The sequence below is a fragment of the Jaculus jaculus genome, chromosome 1 (assembly GCF_020740685.1).
Source record: "Jaculus jaculus isolate mJacJac1 chromosome 1, mJacJac1.mat.Y.cur, whole genome shotgun sequence".
Lineage (NCBI taxonomy): Eukaryota > Metazoa > Chordata > Mammalia > Rodentia > Dipodidae > Jaculus > Jaculus jaculus.
The window spans coordinates 221,495,729-221,520,051 of record NC_059102.1 but is presented as its reverse complement, the minus strand read 5'-3'; the positions used below and the strand labels follow the sequence as shown (position 1 = coordinate 221,520,051).

The following is a 24,323-nucleotide window of genomic DNA, read 5'->3' as shown; positions in this document are numbered from 1 at the left end:
TCTAGAGATGGGGTTTGACCTCAAACTCCTCAGTGAAGCTGAGGATGACCTTGAACTCTGATCCTCTTACCTCTCCACTCCAGAGTGCTAGGATGACAGGAGTGTGTCACCACACCCAGTTTATGCTATGCTGGGGGTGAAACCAAGGGTTTTGTGCATGCTAGGCAGGAATTTTACAAACTCATCCATATCCACAGCCCTAACTTTTTTTTTTTGGGGGGGGGGTTTCAAGGTAGGGTCTCATTCTAGCCCAGACTGATCTGGAATTCACTCTGAAGTCACAGGGTGGCCTCAAACTCACAGCGATCCTTCTACCTCAGCCTCCTGAGTACTGGGATTAAAGGCGTGTGCCACCACACCTGGCTCCTAATTTTTTTTTGAGAAAGGGCCTCATTATGTAGCTCAGACTAGCCTTCAACTTAGAATGCAGGCATACGCCATTATGCCCAGCTTCACAGTGGTTTGGCCTGCTATGTGCCAGGGGCTAATGGCTGGACCCCTTTTGTGTGCCAGGTACACCAGTCTCCTCTTCCAGTATAGTTCTTACAAGGCTGTGGGTCAGACTTCAAGAGTGACTTGTAGAAATTGTGGTGGCTAGGTAGTCCACTTACTGCTTTTTGGTGGCGGGCAGGAAGCCCACCATCTCCATGGCTTGCTGGAGCCTGTCAAAATCATGTTTCAGGTCTTCTCCATCTTCAATCTTCAAGTTATGCTGAAAAAATAAGGGCATTGGCATTCTGGGTGTTTTCAGGCTGGGAGGGTGGCATATGAGGCTGATTTTGGCTGCAAGCACAAGGCAGGGAATTGAATGGCTTCCTTTGTGCTGCCTTCTGGGAGCCGGGCTGGGGGCCCTGGAGGCCAGGCAGGAGGTGGCCTCTGACCTCCTGGCAGGTTGTAAACAGCCCAAAGGGAACAGAGGTACCCTTTTAGTCACTCACTGTTTACCTGGTTGAGGTAGAAATAGTCTTCAGGCTGCTTGAGTTGAAATTCTTGGCGCTCTTCCTCGCTGACACCGAACAACAAATAATAAAACACGTGGTAGTTCCTATGGGTCAAGTGGGGGTGGAAATCAACGGAGGAGATCAGGCCTGGTAATTTCAAACTACCAGTGTTTAATCAGAAACCTTACCAAGAAGGACAAAGCATTTTAAATTTGCACACTTAAAACCCTATCTTAATCAGATTATGACTTATTGGAAAAAAATTAACTTCTCAATTGTCAACCACATATTTTAAGAAAAATTTTCTGTTTATTTATTTATTTGAGAGTGACGGGGGGGGGAGGGGGAGAGGGGTGGGGGAAGGGGAGAATGGGCACGCCAGGGCCTCCAGCCACCGCAAACGAACTCCAGATACATGTGCCAGGCCACCTTGTGCATCTGGCTTAAGGTGGGTCCTGGGGAATTGAGCCTTGAACCAGGGTCCTTAGGCTTCACAGGCAACCACTTAACCACTAAGCCATCTTTCTAGCCCTCAACCATAAATTTTATTGGTGTTTAACTTGAGATAAGAGTCTCTCCCTGAGGCCCAGACTAGCCTCAAAAGTGAGATTTTCCCACTTGAGATTCCCTGGGAGTGCCAGGAGGTGTGTGCCACTGCACCCCACTTGGAGATCCTGTTAACCTAAGCATATTCTAAGGCAGCACTGAATACCCCTGGTAGGGAAACCCTCAGGTGGCACAGAAAGACTCAAGGGGCCAGGCATTCAAAGGCACAAGTGGGGGCAGGCTCAACTCCTAAAATACTGACCCAACAATGGCTTCTTTAAAATTCCTGGAACCTCAGGACATTTGCTCCTCCCCTTTTAGGAACAAAGGTCGAGCTGGGACTGTATTCAAACATGTCCAAGGATTCATTCCTTACCTCTCATCCTTCTCACGAGACACCAGGCGAGACTTTTCAAGCAAGTATTTTTCCACCACAGCTCTGTCATTTAAAAAAAGGAGAATAAGGTATTATATTTTAGCATTGTTTCCATGTTTCTTTTTCTTTAGCTGGGGTTGGGAATGGAATCACAACCTCTTATGACAGGCAACTGCCCTACCACTGAGCCATAACCCTGGCAAAGCAGGCAGTCTACCACTGAGCAACACCCCTCCCCCGCCTGATTGCTGGTTTCAAGACTTGTGCTTTCATTGCTGAGTCATGCCTCCAGTCTTTTGTTGTTGCTGTTAAGACATGGTCTCACTATGTAGTTGAGGATTTCAGGATCCTCCTTCCTCTGCTTCCCCAGTGTTGGGATTATAGGTGTGCATCAACATGCTTGTCTTTTGTTTTTCTTGTTGCTAGGACAACACACCTGGCCAAAAACAGCTAATGGGAAGAAAGAGTTTACAGTTTTGAGGGGAAATTTCATCATGGTGAGAAAAGCATGGCACAAGCAAGAAGCTGGCTCACATCTTGTCCCATATCTGGGTGGAAGTAGTCTCCGTGCTGGGCTTGGTGTTAGATCCACCCCCAATAGCATGTCTCCTTCGGCAAGGCTGCCCCACCCTCCAAAAGGTTCTACCAGCGTGGGATTGAGTATGAGGCTTAATCACAAACACATGAAGCTATGGGGGACAGTTCATGAAAACCACCTCAGCTGCCTATCTGGTTTTTTGATGATGTGTCTATTGAAGCATTTTCATTTTCTAATTGGGCTGTTAATCCTGTGTTGGGGATGGAACACCGGAGGGTGAACACTCCATTGCAGAGCTACACCCTAGCCCTCCACTTTTGTCACTGTCTTTTGAATATCAGGGACCTCTGATCCATGCTACTGTTTGATTTTTGTCTATACAGGCTTGTGTTTTGCCCCTAGCTGGTTACTTCTTCCCAATTCGGTTCTCACAGTTCCTATGGGAGACTGAGACATCAGGGGACCTCAAGCCCATGAAGTGCGGGGGTCTAAGTAGGACTGGTGCATCTCTCTACAGCTAGTCAAATGCCATCACTCTACCTCAAATGTTAGGGACCAGAACGATTTTGGTCCCCCCCCCCAGTTTTTGGAATACTTGTATATATATAGTAAGCTATCTTAGGAATGAGACCCAGGTCTAAATATCCAATTATGTCTTATATACCTTCTACATATAGTGTGCAACATCAAGGCCTATTTTCACTGTGGCCAAACATCAGTGCTCAGTTGAGTTTGCAATTTTAGAGCATTTTGGATTTCAGGTTGGGAATGCTGGGGCTGTAGAAGTGGTGGTAGATGTTTCTTAGGGACCTATGAAGCTACAGGCATCATTCCAAGGCATTTTCCAGAAATCCTCCCACTTGCTAGGTGAGTGCTGTAGCTTCTGTTGACAGACAAGGCCTGTGGTGGTTTGATTCAGGTGTCCCCCATAAACTTAGGTGTTCTGAATGCTAGGTTCCCAGCTGATGGATATTTGGGAATTAATGCCTCCTGGAGGGAGTGTATTGGTGGGGGTGGGCTTATGGGCTTTATAGCCAGTTTCCCCATCCCAGTGTTTGGCACACCTTCCTGTTGCTGTGGTCCATCTTATGTTGGCCAGGGGGTGATGTCCACCCTCTGCTCATGCCACCGTTTTCCCCTGCCATCGTGGAGCTTCCCCTCGAGCCTGTAAGCCAAAATAAAACTCTTTTTCCCAGAAGCTGCTCTTGGTTGGGTGATTTCTAACAGCAATGCGAACCGGACTGCAACAGTAAAGTGGTACCGAGGAGTGGGATTGCTGCTAGACACCTGACTATGTGGCTTCAGCCTTTTGTAGCTGATTTTCAAGAGGAATGTGGAAGGAGTTGAAACCTTGGCCTAAGAGATGCCTTGTAGTACTGTAAGTACAGCTTGATGGACTATTCTGGTCAGAGCTGAAAGACCTGAATGCAGTAAGAACTATGGACTGTGAGGTTTGGCTTATGAGGGTGAGAAAGAGCTGTGCCTGGACTGGGCTAGCAGTTTGTGTGAGAAGCTTGCTCTTGTGCCCATGTCCTGAGAAGTTGTGCAGGGTTGCTTTGCGTAGAAATGAACTGGTGTGAGTAGAGGGATATGGCACAGAAAGAAAAATCTTTGGGTGAACTGCTGCCCGTTCAGCTACAACTGAGAGATTACAACCTTTGAGACTGGGCTAGCTGACCTGTGCTGGGGCAACAAGAAGAATGTCGACTCTTTTGAAGGGGCCTGAGTGCTCAAGGAGTGTCCTGTTCTTCAATGTCTGCCTTATTCTCCCCTGGATTAACAAATTGGCACCTACCTGGTATCATGGAGTATAAGAAATGCTGGAAAGAGGGTCATTGAGTTTGCAACACGGTCTTGTGTTTTGGAAATGGCCATGGGCAGTGTGAAGCAGGTTTGCTGGTTGCCTGCATAGAGACCCCATGGAGCCATGAGGATGAACCGTGGCTTGCAGTGGAGACCCAGTGGAGATGCCAGGACCATGAGATGGCTGCCGAGGAGCTGCCGGCCCCGGTGAAGTTTCCCAGGACTGTGAGTAGTCTAGCTGGAGGGGCAGAATTGGAATGCCAGAGACTTGTTGCTGGTTAGAATTATCGGACTTGAAGATTTGTCACTGGTTTGAGTTGCTGGACTTGAAGCTACAGAGTTTGATGTTTTCCCTGGTTGTTTTGAATCTTGTATTGGTTGAATGTTTCTTTGCTATGCCCAATGCCATCTATTGCAGTGTGAATATTTATTCTGTGCCATTCTGGGTTTTTTGAGGTTATATTTTGGTATTATGGCTCAGTTAAAAGTTCTTGAACTATGGGGATGTATGAACATCATTGAGATTGATAAAAACTATGGGGACTTTTAAAGTCAGACAGAATGCACTGCATTTTACATCATGTATGGTTATCAGTTTATGGGGGCCAGGGGCGGAATGTGGTGGTTTGATTCAGGTGTCCCCCATAAACTTAGGTGTTCTGAATGCTAGGTTCCCAGCTGATGGATATTTGGGAATTAATGCCTCCTGGAGGGAGTGTATTGGTGGGGGTGGGCTTATGGGCTTTATAGCCAGTTTCCCCATCCCAGTGTTTGGCACACCTTCCTGTTGCTGTGGTCCATCTTATGTTGGCCAGGGGGTGATGTCCACCCTCTGCTCATGCCACTGTTTTCCCCTGCCATCGTGGAGCTTCCCCTCGAGCCTGTAAGCCAAAATAAAACTCTTTTTCCCAGAAGCTGCTCTTGGTTGGGTGATTTCTAACAGCAATGCGAACCGGACTGCAACAAGGCCCATACAAGCTATGCACTCAATTACACAGGACCCCTCAGGCCAGAGGGGATTGTCTGGCTTCTTCCACACCTACCAGGTCAGGCCCTAAGAGATTTGTCAATGCTAGGTGGAGTGGGGGAAGCCTGCAAACCACCCCATTTGAAGCTGCTATTATGCATGCATAATGAAACAACACTCTCTAACTTCTTTGGTGTTTTTTATTTCACCCCTAAATTCGGGTCTCACTCTAGCCCAGGCTGACCTGGCACTCACTCTGTAATCCCATGCTGGGTGGTTGTTTATAATTATTTCCATATGAGGGGAGAGAGGGAGGGAGAGAGAATGAATATGAATAGGTACAAAGGGCCTGTTACCACTGCAAAGGAATTCCAGATGCATATGCCACTTTGTGCATCTGCTTTACATGGGTACTGGGAAATCAAGCCCACATCCGGCTTTAGAACTCCTTTAACTGTTGAGCCATCTCTCTCCAGACCCCCATCTATCTATCCATCATCTATTTTTTTTTTTTTTTTTTTTTTTTTGAGAGAGAGGGTCTCTCAATGGTCTGGAGCTGACCAGCAAGCCCCAGGGATCTTTCTGCTTCCACATACCCAGCACTTGGATTATAGGAATGTACTACCATGTCTGGATTTTTATGAGATACTGGGAATTAAACAGGTTCTCATGTTTATGAGGCAAGCATTTTACTGACAGAGCCATCTCCCTAGCTAGAGCCTACGGCTTATAAAACTGTGTGTGTATGTGAGAGACAGACAGAAGGAGGGAGGGGGGAAAAGAGAGGGGGAGAGAGAAAGAGAGAGAGAGAAAGACTCTTGCTGATGTAAATGAATATCAGATGCATACATCATTTTGTTAAAAAAATTTTTGAGGTAGGGTCTTGCTCTAGCACAGGCTGACCTGGAAATCACTCTGTATTCTCAAGCTGGCCTCGAACTCACAGTGATCCTCCTACCTCTGCCTCTCCAAGTGCTGGGATTAAAGGTGTGCACTACCACGCCTAGCCATACATCACTTTTTGCATCTGGCTTTATGTGGATTTGGGGGAATTGAACCTGGCCAGGAAGCTTTGCAAGCAATCTCCTTTAATCACTAAGCCATCTCTCCAGCCCACTGAGCCTACTGTTTCTATGATGAAGCAGGTGCCCATGGGTAAGTTTCCAATAGTGACACTTGGATAACTTGATTCTTTCAAGATAGAGAAAAAAAGGTTTTCTTCTTTTATGCTGGCCCAAGCCCTGCCAGGTAGGGTCTCACTCTTACTCTGTAGCTCCAGGCTGCCTCCCAGATGCTGGGATTAAAGGTATGTGGCACCATGCCAGACATGTTTTTCTTTTTATAGCACTATTTGTGTCTGTGTGTGGATGAGTATATGCATGCAGATATATGTGTTTGGGTGCACCAGTCTCTTCTGCCACTATAAACAAATGTCAAATGGTTGAGCGTCTTTTGCATCTGGCTTTCCATGAATGCTGGGGAACTGAACCCAGGCTGGCAGGCTTTGCACACCAGCAGCTAACCATTGAGCCACCTCTCCAGCCCTTCATTGCATTTTTGTTTTTAGATAGGGATCAGCTCTGTAGCCTAGTATGACCTGGAACACATGATTCTCCTGCCTCAGCCTCCTAAGTGCTAGGATCATAGATGGGCACCATCACACCTGGCAAGGTTTTCTTCTATCCTTCCACTTAGTCCATAGCCATTACTTTGGTGCTGTGATGGTTTATATTTATTGGCAACTTGACCAAGGATCATCTGGAAAACTAGCTTCTGAACATGCCAATGAGGGATTATCTAGATTAGGTTAGCTTCTGGGCATAGCTGTGGGGAATTATCTTGATTAGTTTAATTGAGATGGGAAGAACCACCTTAACTATGGGTGGAACCATCCCATGGGCCTGGATTCTGGATTATATAAAAAGGAGAGGGTAAGCATAGCAGCAGCGTTCATTACTCCCTACTTCCTTACGTCGGATTGAATGACAACAGCTTCCTCAAGTTCCTGCTGTCATGTCTTTCCTGTAATGATGGACTGTAACCACCATAGATAAGCCGAAATAAACCCTTCCTTAAATTGCTTCTTGCTAGATATTTGGTTACAGCAATAAACAAGTGACTAACAAAGATACCTTCCTCAAGCCCATTTTTCTGAGGACAGACTTAGGGTTTCTCTGAATCACCTGTGGATGATTCACAGTGCTCTGTCTTATAACAGTGACTACCCCAGCAAGACAGGTCAGCATATCAGGAACCAGGCTGCCTTTAAAACAACAACAACAACAAAACAACGGGCTGGAGAGATGGCTTAGTGGTTAACTGTTTGCCTGTGAAGCCTAAGCACCCTGGTTTGAAGCTCGATTCCCCAGGACCCACGTAATGCACAACGTGGCACATACATTTGGAGTTCATTTGCAATGGCTGAAGGCCCTGGCGTGCCCATTCTCTCTCTCTCTGTGCTCTCAAATAAATAAAATAACAAACAACAACAAAAAAATAAAAACAAAAGAAAACACTTTATTTATTTATTTGCAAGGAGAGAGAGTATGGGTGTGCAGGTAGTAGGTATTGGGGAATCAAACCCAAGTCATTAGGTATTGCAGGCAAGTGCCTTAACCACTGAACCATCTGTCTAGACTGGGCTGCCTTATGACCGCTGACGGCTTGTTCCCTTTCCTGATCACTTCCAAAGCCCATGCTCCTTCCTATGAAAGGGGTCTTACCAGGACCCAAGGCTCCTCCTATACTTGTCTCTTGAACACCTAGGAAGCAGAATCCTTACAAATTTGGGATCTAGGGGTAGGCTCAGACTGACCCTGACCCTTGGCTTTAATAGGGAACAGCATGGAGAAATGTCACCTGAGATCTGTGAGTAGTCCTTGTTTATTCTCAGTTTCACATTCTGTGGTTTTAGTCATGATCACTAATGTCTGAAAATATGTCATGGAATATTGCAGAAATAAAAAACTCATAAATTTTAAAGTACAAGCTATTCTAGTACTAATGAAACCCCATGCCATCCTTCACTGTCTATCTTGAGATGTGAGTCCTTTCTTGTCCAGTGGCTCCACACTAAGTACACAATACTTCCATTAGTGACTCAACAGACATCTTGGTTATCAGATTAACTGTCACTGTATTGCAGTGTTGGGTCAAGGAGTACTTATGGCCCTAACATCCAAAAGATGTGTTGTAAGTCACATTTACACATGGAAGGAAAGATTTATTGTGCCTATGTTTCAGTTTGTCATGCTGGGAAACGTATGGTAGAACAGCTGACATCATTGCAGTCAAGATATAGTAGCCCTAACACCAAAGGGCCATGGCAAGACATTAGGCCCCAAGGACACATTCTTCCCATCACTGACCTGCTTTTTGTCCATCAGGCTGCCCTTCCACAGTTCTACCACCTTCCAGCAGTCTATTCAGACTTTATCCACCACTGGATTAAACCATCCATGAGGTCAGAACCTCTACAATCTAATCAGCTCTGGAAATACTACAAGACAAACCCTGAGTGTGCTTCACAAATCCCCTAGGATCAGGAACACCATTCTAAGAAGCAAGGCAAGCAGTTTGGACAAGCAAAGAGAAGCTGTTAGCCACTTCTTATGAGTCACGAGAGTAACATTCACCACCAGCCTATGTGCTATGGCCTAATTTCTTTTCTTTCTTTTTTTTTTTTCAGACCTCAATAATAATTTCTTTTTATTTTAAGGGTACATTTTATTTATTTATTTATTTTTCTTTTCACAATTTTCATTAACATTTTCCATGATTATAAAAAATATCCCATAGTAATATAATACTTTCTTGAAAAAAATAAAAGGTCAGGGCTAGGGAGATGGCCCAGTGGTTAAAGACACTTAGCACTTGCTTGCAAAACTTGCCAGCCCAAGTTTGATTCTACAGTACCCACATAAAGCCAGATGCACAAAGTAGTACATGCATCTGGAATTCATTTGCAATGACAGGATGCCCTATCACATCTATTCATTCTCTCTCTTTCTCTCCCCATTGTCTCTCATTGCAAATAAATTATGTAAAAAAGGGTTTTGTTTGTTTTTTTGAGAGGCAGGGTCTTGCTGTAGCCCAAGCTGACCTGGAATTTACTATGGCAATCCTCCTACCCCTGCCACCCGAATGCTGGGATTAAAGGTGTGTTCCACCACACCCAGCTAATAAATAATTTTTCAAATTTTTATTTATTCATTCACTTATTAGGGAGAGAGAGAGAATGGACATGCCAGGGACTCTAGTCATTGCAAATTATGGCCTAATTTCTTGAATGTCTTCCAACTGCCGTGTGATAAAGGTTTGGGCTCCAGGGTAATGTGACAGAGGAGGTAGAACCTTCAGGAGGTGGAGCCCAGGGAAAGGTCCTTAGGTCATGGGAGCTATGCTCTTTAAAGGGATAGTGGGATCCTGGGCCTTTCCTCTTTTTGCTTCGTGCCTTATGAAATAAATGGCTTTGCTCCAAAATGTATTCCTGCTATGCTGGGTTGCCACTGGCCCAAAGCCATGGGGGCAAATGATCACAAACTAGAAGAATCTCCAAAATTGTTTGCCCAAACAGACCTTCTTTAAGTCTTAGAGGTGTCATCATAGAGCCAAACAGCTGACCTGACACAGTATGTGTAGCTCCAGGAAAATCATAGCATATAATACATAAGGTGCTACTGGGGGCTCAGGCACGCACTGTGAATTTCAAACAGTGTTCTTCTTCTTCTTCTTTTTTTTTTTTTTTTAGGCTGACCTGGAATTCACTGTATAGTCTCAGACTGGCCTCAAACTCACAGCAATCCTACTTCTGGGATTAAAGGCATATACTACCACACCCAGTAGAGTCAGACAGTATTCTTAATGATAGCAAGAAAGACTGTATTTGGAAAAAAACCTTTGCAGTTGTAATTAAGGGTTCAGAGATTATGCTTCATGATCAGGTGGGGCCTAAGTCTAATGTGTTCACAGAAGATGTGAGGAAAGAGACACCAAGACACAAGAACAGACAGGCAGAGACTGAAGTGATACAGTGTCAAGCTCAGGATCACTCAGAATCTGGCAGAATCCTGAAGCCTGAAGGGATTCTCTCCCAGGGCCTCTGGAAAGAAAACAGTTCACTTAACACCTTTCACACTCTGGCCACCAGGACAGTGGCAAAATCAATTTGTAATGTTTTTTTTCTTTTTCTTTCTTTGGCATTGCTGGGATGGAAACTCAAGCCTTGTGCATGCTGGGCAGAAGCTCTATAGCTGAGCTATGCCCCAGGTCTGTCACTGGGGATTCTAGGGAGGCACTCTACACAAAACCACACCTTGTGCCTTTCTCCATTTCTGACAGTCTCACTATGTAGCCCAGCCTGACTGAAGTTCATGATCCTCCTTCCTATGCCTCTCAGGTGCTAGAATAACAGGCCTCTGCCATCATTATTTCTACTCCCACAAAATCAGCTTTGTTTAGATTCAATAGGTGAGTAACTTGTGTCACTTGTCTCTCCTTATAGAGCACAACACCCTACAAACCCATCCACTCTGCTGTTAAGTTACTTACTTACTGGTTTTCTTATGACAGGGTTTCATGTTGCCAGACTGCCTTTGAGCTCACTATCTTAGAAAGGATGATGGACTCCTACTGTCTTAGCCTCCCATGTGCTGAGGTGTCACGTGTGCACCACCATGCTGGCTATGGTGTATATTTAAACACACACACACACACACACACACACACACACACGTTGATATCTACACAGAAGAGAGGCCAGAAAGATTTGGCTGCAGATGTCTCCCACTAATTGTGACATGTGCACCAACTTCAGGTGGTGGTAGTGGTCTCTGCAGCAGCTGGACCACAGGGAGAGACCTGTGAGGCCAAGACCAAAGGAAGAATGAGCAGGGCCTTAGGAGCCAGAGCAGACCTAATATTCATCAAGGACCTCTCAGTTACAGCACCCCATCGATGCCTGTCACAGCTGTAAAACACAAGAAAGGAAAGAAGCTTGAGGAGGAAAGATCCAGAACAATATTCCCATTCATGTTCTGAGTGGGAACTGTGGGTTGAAACAATTGTCTAGCAAAGTTGACAGATCTGAATCCTGGGATCATAACAAATCCCATTTTACTGCTGACCCTCAAAGGAGAGTCTGAACTATAGGCTGGATTTTTTTTTTTTTTTTGAGCATCTAGAAAACAAGACTGGCTGGAATGCCACCTCCATCCAATCCATGCATCTATATTCCCACCTACCATACCAATCCACTCTGCAAACCAGTCAACTAGACAGGAATCCATCCATCCTGTACACATTCTCCATCCATAAATCTACTCGTTTATCCATCCACCAACAAATCCATCTAGCCCTTTGTTTATTCATGAATCTACCTACCCACCCATAAATTCACCCATCCATCTCTTTCCCCAAATCAATCCATCCACAAATCTACTCATCTACCCACAAATCAATTCATGCACCCATCTGTGGATCTACCTGTTTATTTATCCATTTACTAATCAATCTACCCATTCATGAACAAATCTAGGTGGCTTTGACTATACCCACCAACCATGCCCCTCTAAGTTTATTGCTCTAGGCTTCTACCCATAAATCCAACCATTCATCTTTTCCCCAAAATCTATTAATCCAACCATGGATCTGCCCATCTACCTACCTATTCACAAATCCACCCAACTATTCCACCTACACAAAAATCTATCCATCCAGCCCCAAAGGATTAAAGAAGGGGCTCCAAAGAAGAGTAAGAAAGAGTGAAGTAGTGACAGAAAGGAGACAGCTCCATGCTGGAGTTTTCAGCCTTTCCTCTCTCCAGAATCCCAAAGCACAATCCAGTGGAAGCAGCCTCCTCCTCGCACAGCCAAGGGACTCAGATACCAGATACCCTAGCCATCGACTGTTGGGTGACCCAGGGAAACTAATAGTGGTGGTTCTTGCTCTATAGTGGAGGGCTTCTTGAAACAGACAAAAACGAGGCACATCCTACCCCCTTTCCCTCCTGTCCCTACCCTGTCTTACCTGCTGTCTCCCCCCTCTCTGCCCCCTCCCAATAAAGGTCTAAAAAAAAAAAATCTATCCATCCACCAATCCAACACCCATAATTCTATCCATGCATCCCTTCATCTATTCACCAACAAATCTATCCACCTACCCATCTTTTTCCTTCCTCCCCTCCCTCCCTCCTTTCTCTTTTCCCACTCTTCACATATTTATTTACTTATGTGTGGTGTGGTGCATGTACATGGAGGTCAGAAGAGAAAATGGAGTATCTTTCTCTATTGTTTGTCTGTGTGTTTATTTGAGATAGAGTCTCTCATTGACTCTGGAACTGTCCTTGATGGTCAGACTGCCTGAGTGGCAAGCCTCAATGATTCTCTAGTCTCTACTCCCCACAGGACTGGGGTTACAGGTCATGGTTACATGGCCATGCCTAGCTATGTACATTGGTGCTGGGGATTAGAACTCGGGGTGAATCAGGCACTTTTAGGCCCTCAAGCTTGCTTAGCAAGTGCTCTTACCTGCTAAACCATCTCCCAAGCCCTTCCACCCAGGACAGTCACCTCACTTTACTACCTAGCATAGTATCTCTTTCTAGCTAAGGGGTACATGGTTGGCAGACAACAGATCATATCCATTCTGCCTATGATACCGTCACACTTCACAGAATAGAAACCTTCTTAAAGACCAGGAAGCAGAGTTGACTGTCTACCTGTTCTTAGTTAAGGCTGAGAACCTTACCTCAACACTATATAGACCTTGCCTCAAACCCTTAAGATCACATGCTCAGGTGGGGGTACAGCTCAGTGGTAGAACACTGGCTGAGCATTTGTGAGGTCCTGAGTTCATATCCCCATCTAGAGCCCTGCCCACTTTCTTCCAGTATACAGTCACAATTTGGACAAGGGTGACTCACCCTCTCACGATGCCACTTTCCAGGTAGTTGACTTGAATGAACTTCCCAAACCGGCTAGAATTGTTGTTGTGGGCTGTTTTTGCATTCCCAAATGCCTGTGCAGAGAACAAAGGCAATATTTCAGACCACAGTTGTGGAATTTATACAGGCTTTTGCTCTGGACTCCAAACCCCATCAGGGATCTGTCCCCAGACCCAGCCATAAGTTATTCACTCAGAAACCCAAATAAGCAGCAAGAAACAAAGCAATGTATTATCAAGGGACATTCCAACACACTCTTTTTTTGGGGGGGTGCTTTTTCGAGGTAGAGTCTCACTCTAGGGAATTCACTCTGTAGTCTCAGGGTGGCCTCGAACTCTCAGCGATCCTCCTACCTCTGCCTCCCAAGTGCTGGGATTAAAGGCATGCGCCACCATGCCCAGCTTCCAATATATATTCTTATATGTGTGGAAGAGACAGACATACTTGGAGTTTAAGCACTTAACATTAAAAATGACAGTTCTAGACTAGGGAGATGGTTCAGCAGATAAAGTGTTTGATTTATAAGCATGAAGACCTAAAGCTCCATTCCCATCATCTATGTAAGAATGCCAGGAGTGGTAGTGCACCTGTAATCCCAGCACTGGGAAGATGGAGAAAAGAGAACCCCTGGGGCTTGCTGGTCAACGTGTCTAGCCTAAACAGAGTCCCAGGTCAATGAGAGACCCTGTCTTGAAGGAGGTAAACCATGTTCCTGAGGGTAACACCTGAAATTGTTCTCTGACCCCCTCACGCATACATGTGCATTAGCACAAACATGTGCCCACACACATATGAACATGCGTGGACATCCCATACAATGCCATTTCTTGGGCTGCAGTGTGGCTTTGAGGCACAGTACTGGCCTAGCATATGTTAGGCCTTGGCTTCCATTTTCAGCACCACAAAGACAGAATGTATGCATAAGGTGTGTTCCTTAGTGGAATGCCCTCTAGCACCTCACCTGTAACCACCACCCAGGGGTCAGGAATGCCTCCTTCCCACAACAAATGCACTGCTCCAGAGGGGCTGAGACAAAGAAGCCAAGAGGAGGTGGGGGTGGGTTCCCAGGTTCAGAGAGTAGAGAGACCAGGTATGTTAAGCAGAGTGAGAATTTGGCATCTGGTGATTGAGGTGACAGGAGACCTGGCTCTCCAAGTCTGGCCAAATTCTAGTAGTCCTGGGGGATCAGGACATAAGGAGTATAAGAGGTGACACCTAAGAGTCACAAACAGAAAGGGAAGTTGGGCAGCAGAGAGAATTCGGCAGGAATGACAAAGTTCCTTTCTGAGGAAATGGAACCCCTTGGGAATGAGTGAAATTGTCAAAAATAAAAACTCTCAGCCAGGCAGATAAGAAAAAAGGAGCATGGGTTGATGTGAACTGGGGTCTTCAGGGGTGTGTCCCCACACACCTTGTGCAGACAAAACACCTCAGAACAAGATTCCCCACACCACAGAAGCCTATGGAACTCTCTCCCTTCTCTGCTTACAAATTATGCCCTCTGGACCTGGTGATGTGCTGGACTTTTTTTTTTCTTTGTGTGCATGAGTATGTGTAGGTGGGGGCCAGAGAAACTTCAACTGTCACCCTCAGGAACATCCACTTCTTTTAAATGTCTCTCATTAGCCTGGAGCTCACCAATTGGCTTAGACTGGCTCTGGGGATCCTCCTACTTCTGGTTCTCCAGCACTGGGATTATAGGTGCACATCACTATGCTTGGCTCTTATATGTGGGTTCTGGGGACTGTACACAGGTCTTCATGCTTGGAAGGCAAGCACTTTACACACTGGGCCATCTCTCCAGCCCCAAGGAATTTTGAATATTTCTTGAGGGAAGATTTGGTGACACTGGTGGCTGGGTGGGGACCAGCACAGACTGACTATCCAGTGACTGCCTACCAGTTCCTATCTACCTATCATGCTCTCACCTCTCCCGAGTGTTTACAGAAAACAGTGCAGGGTTCTCAGCCTCATGTTGCAAACACTGGGACCGAGTCATTCATGCATGCATTCACTCATTGCAGTGCTGGGGCCTCATGCATGGTAGGCAAGAGGTATGTCACAGAGCCCCACCCCAGCCTCACACATCATTCATGTACTGTAGAGTGTTTGTTGTACAGCTAGCTATTTCCTCCAAATCAAAACATTCCCTCCTGTTGGGAGGCTTATATGACCCAGAAAGTATGTCCAACTGATAAGGTTCAGGAAGTACCTGAAAGTTACAAGGTTCACAAGGCCCTTATACAAGGTTAAATAGCAACAATTGCTGGAGGGAGGAGACCTCAGGAGTTGCCTGCAAGTTGTGAAGGAAGCTCTAGAGATGCAGCTTTTTATGAGTTTGTCAGCCATGCTGGGGTGGGCTTTTTAGTGATGCAGCTGCCTTTGTGTTACCCATGCTCCTTAAGTGACCCTAATAAACCCAATGCTTCACCAAACTTAACTAGGTGGAACTGTTTCTTTAGTTAGTCACCAGTGAACAAGCATTTGTTCACATCTCATAGGAAGTCACACAACAGTGTTGAATTGCATGCATCCTCTGAGATGTCACCAGCATCTGAGACCAACAAAAATGCCACTAGAAGGGCTGGAGAGATGGCTCAACAGCTCAGGTATTTTCCCGCAAAGCCTAACAACCATAGTTCAATTCACCAGTACACACATAAAGGCAGATGCACAGTGGAGCATGCATCTGGAGTTCATATGCAGTGGCTGGAGGCTCTGGTGTGCCGGTTCTCTCTATCTCACTGTTTCTCATCTCTCTTCTCTCTCTCTGTTGTAAATAGCTCAATAAAAATATTAAAAAAAAAAAAAACTTGATGGCTCCTTTCTAGGAACATCTTGTGGGTTTTTTTTTGGGGGGGGGGTTTCAAGGTAGGGTCTCACTGTAGCCCAGGCTGACCTGGAATTCACTATGGAGTCTCAGGGTGGCCTCGAACTCACGGCAATCCTCCCACCTCTGCCTCCTGAGTGCTGGGATTAAAGGCGTGAGCCACCACGCCAGGCTATTGTTTTTTTTTTTAATGCCATTAGAGATCACTGGTTAAGAAGCAGTGACAGGGATGGAGAGATGGCTCAGTGGTTAAAGGCACTTGCTTGCAAAGCCTAACAGCCTGGGTTTGATTCCCCAGTACCCATGTAAAGCTAGATGCACAAAGTAGCACATGCATCTGGAATTCATTTGCAGTAGCAAGAGGCCCTGGTGTGCCCATTCCTCCATTCTCTCTCTCTCTTTCTCTGCCTGCAAATAAATAAAAAATATGTAGATAAGATACATACACATATACATACAGAAATATAAAAGAAGCAATGACAGCCAGGCGTGGTGGTGCATGCCTTTGATCCCAGCACTTGGGAGGCAGAAGTAGGAGGATCGCTGAATGTTCAAGGCCACCCTGAGACTACATAGTGAATTCCAGGTCAGCCTGGACTAGACTGAGACCCTACCTCAAAAATCCAAAAAAAAAAAAAGCATAAAGAATCAATGATAGGGCTGGGGAGATGGCTTGGTGGTTAAAGGTGTTTGTAAAGCCTTCCAATCCCCAGCCTCACATGTAAAATGAGATGGACATTCCTTTGCAGCAGCAAGAGATCCTGGTGTACCCATACACACACACATATGCATACAGATAAAAGAATAAATGAATTAATGAGTAAATAAATAAAATCAATTGACATACTGCTGGCCTAATGGACCTATAGGTTCCACTCTCCATAAACAGCAGAGTAACAACTACACATACAGCCTATTTTTGTTGGAGGAAGTCTCCAACTTGCTGTGTAGCCTATGCTGGCCTTGAACTTACAATCCTCCTGCCTCGGCTTCTTGCGTGCTCAGATGACAGGCCTTGTGCCACCACAATTAGCTATTCTAAATCATCATCTCTACAGAAGGGTGTGTATAGGGGTGGTGCAAATTCTTTTTTTCTTTTTGGGGTTTTGAAAAAAAGGTCACACTATTATAGCCAGGCTAGCCTCAAACTCAAAATCCTCTTGTCATAGCCTCCTGAGTACTGGCACGACAGGCAAAAACTTCAGCATTCTTGGATGTTGGTATCCTGGTGTGTGTACACGTGTATGTGTGTTTGGGCATGTCTCCTCGAACTGTCAGAGACAGCAAGGGACAGCTGTGTACAGAGGGAAATAAAGGGACTTCGCAGGGTGGGGTAGATCTGGTGTTCCCTGGCTCCTCCTTCCTTGACAAAGGTCTGGTTGTATGCTCTGCAATCCCTAGGAATCTGGTGAAGTGCTCTTTCTAGGTTAAGCCTCTAATTTTTCCAATGTGAAGTCCTACAGCATGATTTTGTTTGGTGTAAAGTGCCCAGGTACTATGTCCCTGTTTCCTGAGGAGCTCAGGATGCCCCCACAGGACTTCCTTTTTCATAGCTCAGTGTAGCTGTGCCTTGGCCTGGGGGGTCCTTTCTGCTTTGTGCCTGACATCCAAGAAAGTCATCCACAGGGTTTGTTCCAGGCCAGCCCAACCCAGAAAGATCTGTGAAAAGGACCTAAAACAGCAGGACATGGTAGAACCTACCTATAATTCCAGTGTTTGAGAAGCTGAGGCAGGAGGATTTCCATGAGCTGCAGGCTAGCCTGGGCTTCACAGAAAGAACTCTTTTTTTTTTTTAAGGACCTACAGCAAGCTATACATGGAACCATCTTGTCTGTCACAAGGTGGGGCTCCCTACTGGTGGCAGTGGAGCACCTGCAATAGGAACAGGCCACAGCACAGTGCCTGCCTCTTGCAGGGGTGCCCCAGTAATGGTCACCATGCCCTAAATAACTAAAGAACTCAGTTTTAAAATGCTGGGGATATGGGCTGGAGAGATGGCTTAGTGGCTAAAGTGCTTACCTGTGAAGCTTAAGGATCCAGGCTTAATTCTCCAGTACCCACGTAAGCCAGATGCACATAGTGGCACATATGTCTAGAATTCATTTGTAATGGCTAGAGGCCCTGGTGTGCTCCCCCCACCACTAAATAAATAAAATAAAATATAAAATGCTGGGGACAAGTCTCCATGGTGACTTCTACCATGGTCAGGCCTGGAATCCTGCCGTAGACAGGCAGCAGCGCCTCTGGGATGTAGGGCCAGCACATCTGGCTTTCTGGCGGATTACAGATGACCCTGCAGGCCAGGGCTGCTCAGGCACAGTGACCTCATACGTCTGGTATGCAGCCTGAGCACACTGCTACTTTTCAAAGCCCATCTAAAAATATCTGATTGGTGCTATTATACATCCCAGGAGGAAATGCTGGCAGGGATCTAGGAGAAGTTGAGAAGAGGCAGACTACTGTGAGGCTGCAAAGGGCTGAAAGCACAAGGGTAGCTGGTGGAGATCGTGCCGGGCTAGGAATGGTCTAAAGGGAGGACCTGGATGTCAGCAATTATACAATACAAGCCGGCACAGGGACTAGAAAGGCCATATGCTAATGCCATTGAGCCCAGGCAAGATGGCCTAGTGGTTAAAGGGCCCTTGCTCTACACTTCTGCCAACTGAACTCAATCCTAGCACCTACACAAAGCTGTATTTGAAGTGGTGAGCATGTAATCCCATCTTACCTACAGCACTCTGGACCAGCCAGTCTGGCCTTCTCACTGACAGAGAGAGGGAGACCCTGTTTCAAGGTGGAAGAATACCAACATTCTGAGGTTGTCTTCTGACCTCCATGTGTGTGCCAAGGTATGCATGAGCCCAAACATACATAAATAAAAGTATGATGCAAGCTGTGCATGGTGACTCACACCTGTAAGTCCAGTCTGATAGGATCACCACAAATAAGGCCAGCCTGGGCTAAAGAATAAATTCCAGGCCTTTAACTGCTGAGACATTCCCCATACCTGATCTTACTTCTTGAAACAGGGTCACTCACTGAAGAACTTGTAGAGCTTGCTGATTCAGCTAGTCGAGCTAGCCAACAAGTCCCAGGGATGCTCTGTCTCCACCTCCCCAGTGCTGGGATTACAGGCACATGCCACCATACCTGGCTTTTACATAGGTGCTGAAAATCAAAATTCAAATCCCCATACTTGCTCAAGACTGAAGTATCTTCCCAGTCTCAGATGGTAGAATCTTAAAGCAAAGCTCAACAAAACAAAATCCAAGTATGGGAACTGGAGAGATGGCTCAGTGGTTAAGGCGCTTGCCTGCAAAGCCTAAAGACCTGGGTTCAAGTCCCTAGTTTGCATGTAAAACCAGATGCACACAGTGGTGCATGCACCTGAAGTTCATTTGCAATGGCTGGAGGCCCTGGTGCCCATTTTCTTTTCTCTGCTTGCCAGTAAGTATTTGTTTAAAAACCAAGTCTGAAAGAAATTATTATTACTACTAGTATTTTTGTGTGTGTGGTATGTATGTGTGTGTGGGGGACATGGGACATGTGTACCATGGCACTTGTGTGGTGGTCAGAGGACAACCTTAAGGCATCAGTCCATTCCTTCCACTTTGAGTCAGAGTCTCTTGTGCTTTTTCTTCTTCTTTTTTATTTTTGCCACTGCACTACTTGCGTCCAGCTTTACATGAGTTTTGGAGATCTGAACTCTGGTTCTCATACTTGCACAGCACTATTACCACTGTGCCATCTCTCAACTCTACAAATAGTTGTTTATTTAATTACTTTTATGAGAGACAGAATTGGTGTGCCATGGCCTCCAGCCACTGCAATTGAACTCCAGACGCATGCAACACCTTGTGCATCTGGCTTACATGGGACCTAGGGAGTCAAACACAGGTTCTTAGGTTATGGAGGCAAGTGCCTTAACTGCTAAGTCATCTCTCTAACCCAAATTATTGGTTTTGAGACAGGATTTAACTATGCAACCAAGGAAGGCCTGCAACTCTTGACTTCCTGCTGAGCCTGATGGCAAGCCTGTAACCAGGACCATGGCCATTTAAGTTATTAAATAATGAAATCCTATGTATTTCACATAAGCTTTGTATAGGGTCATTGAAACAACATGGAAGGTCCCAGGGAGAAGTGAACAAGTGGGCTTTGAGCAGAGCATCCTGGCTACTCTGAGGGAGGTGGAACTGTCATGGGAATTTACCACCTTTTCAAGGGCCCATCTGCTCAGAGTGCCCCAGTCTTCCTTGGTGATTAACATGTTGCTTTTCCCCCCACTTCCTGCGGCACTGGGTCATTGTTTTTTTTTTTGAGGTAGGGTCTTACTCTAGCCCAGGCTGACCTGGAATTCACTATTTAGTCTTAGGGTGGCCTCTAACTCATGGCAATCCTCCTACCTCTGCCTCCAAATGCTGGGATTAAAGGCATCTGCCACCATGCCCAGTAGCCACTGCAGGTAATGCATGTGCCACCATGTGCATCTGGCTTATATGGGTACTAGGGACAGAAATGAACCTGGGTCCTTAGGTTTCACGGGAAAGCACCTTAACTGCTAAGCCATCTCTCCAAATCTATCTAAAACATTCTGAGCTATATTCTGCTCTCCATCAATGCTTTGACTATATCACATGGATTTTGATAGTAACTGTGTTTGCCTTTTAAAAATGCTGTAAGAAAAAAAAAATGCTGTAAGTTCTTGGGGCTGGGGCTCAGTGGATAGAATGCCTGCCGAGGTCCTGGGTTCAAGCCCTAGCATCGTGCAAATTAGACGTGGTAGAGCACATTTGTTATCCCAACACTTGGGAGTTAAAAGCAGGAGGATCAGAAATTCAAGGTCATCCTCAGCTACTACATGCCTAGCTTCATCCAAAGTTGTTTAGTAGTTTATTTATTTATTATTTTTTAACTTTATTTATTTATTTGAGAGACGGAGAGAGAGAAAGAGGAAGAGAGAAGGAGAGAGAGAGAGAATGGGTGCACCAGGGCCCCCAGCTGCTGCAAACGAAATCCAGGTGCATGAGCCCCCTTGTGCATCTGGCTTATGTGGGTCCCTGGGGAATTGAATTGAGGTCTTTGGCTTTGCAGGGAAGTGCCTTAACAACTATGCCATCTCTCCAGCCCTATTTTTTTTTATTTTAATATTATTTGTGTAGTTCATGTATATGTGTACGAGTTCACATATGTGTGCGTGGAGGTCTGAGGACAATTATGGGTATTGGTCGTTACCTTCCATTTCATTGGAGGAAGAGTCTTTTGTTTGTTGCTCACTGCTGCATATACCAGGTTAGCTGGCCTATGAGCTCCTGGCCAATACTCCTGTCTCCCCTCCCTTCTCACTGCAGGCGCATTAGGGTTACAGACACGAGCCAGGGCTACAGCATCTGCTTTGTGTGGGATCTAGGATAAGAACTAAGATCCTCATTATGGCACAGCAAGTGCTTTATCCACTAAGCCCTCTCCCCAGCCTTACTTTTGTTTTCCTGAAGTGGGGTCTCACAAGCTATCCTGCAATGTGCAATTCTCCTGTCTCAGCCTTCCAAGTACAGGTATGACAAGTGAGCACTGCCATACCCAGGTATAGTTTGCTATTTCAAGGCTTCACTTGATCACCCACAGATTGTGGTGGCTCCCAGCCCTGTTTCCCCTGCCATGTGGTGGCCTTTTTCTAAACCTATGTCAAGGCAAGGGATAAAGGAAGGTAAATGACACCTGCTTCTGCTGCCAGAATAAGCTGAGGGAAGAAGTTACTGTGGGGAGCTGTGTGCCCTTGTCCTGAATCTTCATAGGTTTAAAAAGCAAGCTGTTGGCTAGGTGTGGTGTCACATGCTTTTAATCCCAGAACTCAGGAGGCAGAGGTAGGAGGATCTGGTGAGTTTGTGAGTTTGAGGCTACACTGAGACCTTACCTCGAAAACAAACAAACAAACAAAAAAACAGCTGGGAGGAGTGGTGGCACATGCCTTTAATCCCAGCACACGGGAGCCAGAGGTAGAAGGACTGCCATGAGTTTGAGGCCATTCTAAGACTATATAATGAGTTCCAGGTCAGCCTGGGCTAGTGTGAAACCCTACCAAGAAAGAAAGAAAGAAAGAAAAGAAAGAAAGAAAGAAAGAAAGAAAGGAAGGAAGGAAGGAAGGAAGGAAGGAAGGAAGGAAGGAAGGAAAGGAAAGGAAAGGAAGAAGGGAGGGAGGGAGGGAGGGAGGGAGGAAAGAAAGGAAGGAAGGAAGGAAGGAAGGAAGGAAGGAAGGAAGGAAGGAAGGAAGGAAGGAAGGAAGGAAGACAAATCATAAAGAAAAAAAACCGAGACTTTCGGTTAAGATGGTGGCATAGGTACCATGCCAAAGCAGCCTAGGGGGGAAAAGAAGTCCAAAAAAACTCAGCAAAATACACACTTTTACTAAAAAGTGAGGTGTATAGGAAATTGAAGCAGCAGCGGAGAAGTAGGAGAGATCCAGAGCATCTAGAGCCCGCACAGGCTGGCAAAAGCGGCTCCGGCAGTTCTGCCAACCGCGGCGGCAGGGACGCACCAGAAAGCCGCCAGGCTCGGCTCCAGCCACAGTAAAAGCCAGGTGCGGTAGCTTCCCTTCACACCGCGCTCTCTGCAACTCAGGAAACGTGAAGGGAGAGCGGCAGTGAGCAAAGGAAGAGCAGACCGCGAGGTAGAAGAACATGTGGAGCAGCGAGAGAACCAGAGCAGCTGCAGCTCCCTCCCCTCCCCCACCGCCTGAGCCCAGCTCCGGCGAACAGAGCAGCATCCCGGGATGGCCACACCAACTTGAGCCGACAGTGGGACCCAAACAGGAGCAGAGTTCGGCAGCAACATCAGTGGCTCCAGCACCGGTAACAGCGGCCCCAGCAGTAGCAGCTCCAGTCGCGGCAGCAGTGGCAGACCCAGCAGCAGCAGACCTAGCAGCAGCAGCAGTGGACAGAGCAGCGGCAGCCTCAGCAGCAGTGGCAGCTACAGCAGCAGCAGAGGCAGCAGCAGCGGTGGGTCCAGCAGCAGCAGCTTCAGCAACAGCAGCTCCAGCAGCAGGGGTGCTGATTTTCAGGGCCAGACATGCCAGGCTCGGTTTGCCCCGCAGGAAAAGCCAGTGCCCAGCTCCAGAAATCAGAACAGCAGCCCGACGACCCAGGCAGAAACTTGACTGAGACCAAAATCATCCAAGGTAACTGGGTTTGCACCAGGGAAGGGTCTCACTTGGTCACAAGCTGACTGGGATCCCTCAACAGACCAGAAATCTTAACCTCTTTGTTGATAGAGAATCTGTTTGTTATAACTACTCTTGCATAAATACTTGGTGCTGTTTTTGATTGAATGTGTACAGTGTTTAGTTAAATCTACCTGTATTTTGTTCCACTCAGCCTACTTGAATACTCCCATAGCAGGGAAACTCAACCCCTAGGAACACCTTTGTAGATACTCTGAGAGTCTTAAGAGCCACACCTAACACCTTAAGCTGCTACCCTGAAAATATATTACATCAAATCAATTGATACAGCTAAGAATACACAGCTAGCTAGAAAATCCAAGCATTAACTTAATCCAAGATGCAAAAATATATACATTATAACACAAGAAACACTAAAAAGCAAGACGATATAAATCTACCTAAAAGTATTAATGCATCAGAAATGTCCTCCAATGAGAACGAGTTAGAGGAAATGCCTGAGAAAGAGTTCAAAAGAATGATTATAAATATGTTCAAAGAGGTCAAAGAACAAATTAAAAGAATCAAAGAAGAAATCAAAGAAGAAATCAAAGAGGAAATCAAAGAGGAAATCAAAGGAATCAAAGAAGATGCAGGACACCAATTTAATGAAATAAAGAAGGCAATGCAAGACATAAATAAAGAAATAGAAATAATAAAGAAAAACCAGTCAGAATTACTAGCAATGAAGAACACAGTTAATGAAATAAAAAACTCTGTAGAAAATCTCACCAGTAGAATGGATGAGGGAGAGGACAGAATATCTAAGCTAGAAGACCAGGTGGCAGATCTAATACAGTCCAACAAAGAGAAAGACAAACTTATAGAAAAGTATGAGTGGGAATATCAGGATATTCAGGACATTATGAAAAGATCCAATATAAGAATTCAGGGCATAGTAGAAGGAGAAGAATTCCACTCCAAAGGCATAGTAGGTGTCTTCAACAAAATCATAGAAGAAAATTTCCCCCAAATTGGGAAAGAGGTGCCAATGCAGATACAGGAAGCCTTTAGAACACCAGCCAGACAAAACCTGGAAAGACCCTCTCCTCACCATATTATAATCAAACTTCCAAACACACACACCAAAGAAAAAATATTGAAAGCAGTTAGAGAGAAAAATCAAGTTACCTACAAAAGCAAGCCCATCAGGATGACAGCAGA

At 45.7% G+C, this 24,323-nt stretch overlaps 1 protein-coding gene across 15 annotated transcripts in view; it reads right to left on the bottom strand.

Moving 5' to 3' along the window:
- Myo9b (myosin IXB) overlaps positions 1-24,323 on the bottom strand; it is a 153,745-nt gene that overhangs the window by 59,234 nt on the left and 70,188 nt on the right. For all 15 annotated transcript variants that reach the window (XM_045142462.1, XM_045142457.1, XM_045142467.1 and 12 more), the window contains 4 exons: positions 13,093-13,187; positions 1,864-1,926; positions 946-1,045; positions 612-712 (listed from right to left, as the gene is read on the bottom strand). In XM_045142462.1, coding sequence (XP_044998397.1) covers positions 612-712; positions 946-1,045; positions 1,864-1,926; positions 13,093-13,187 — 359 coding nt within the window. The remainder of the gene's footprint in view (positions 1-611; positions 713-945; positions 1,046-1,863; positions 1,927-13,092; positions 13,188-24,323) is intronic.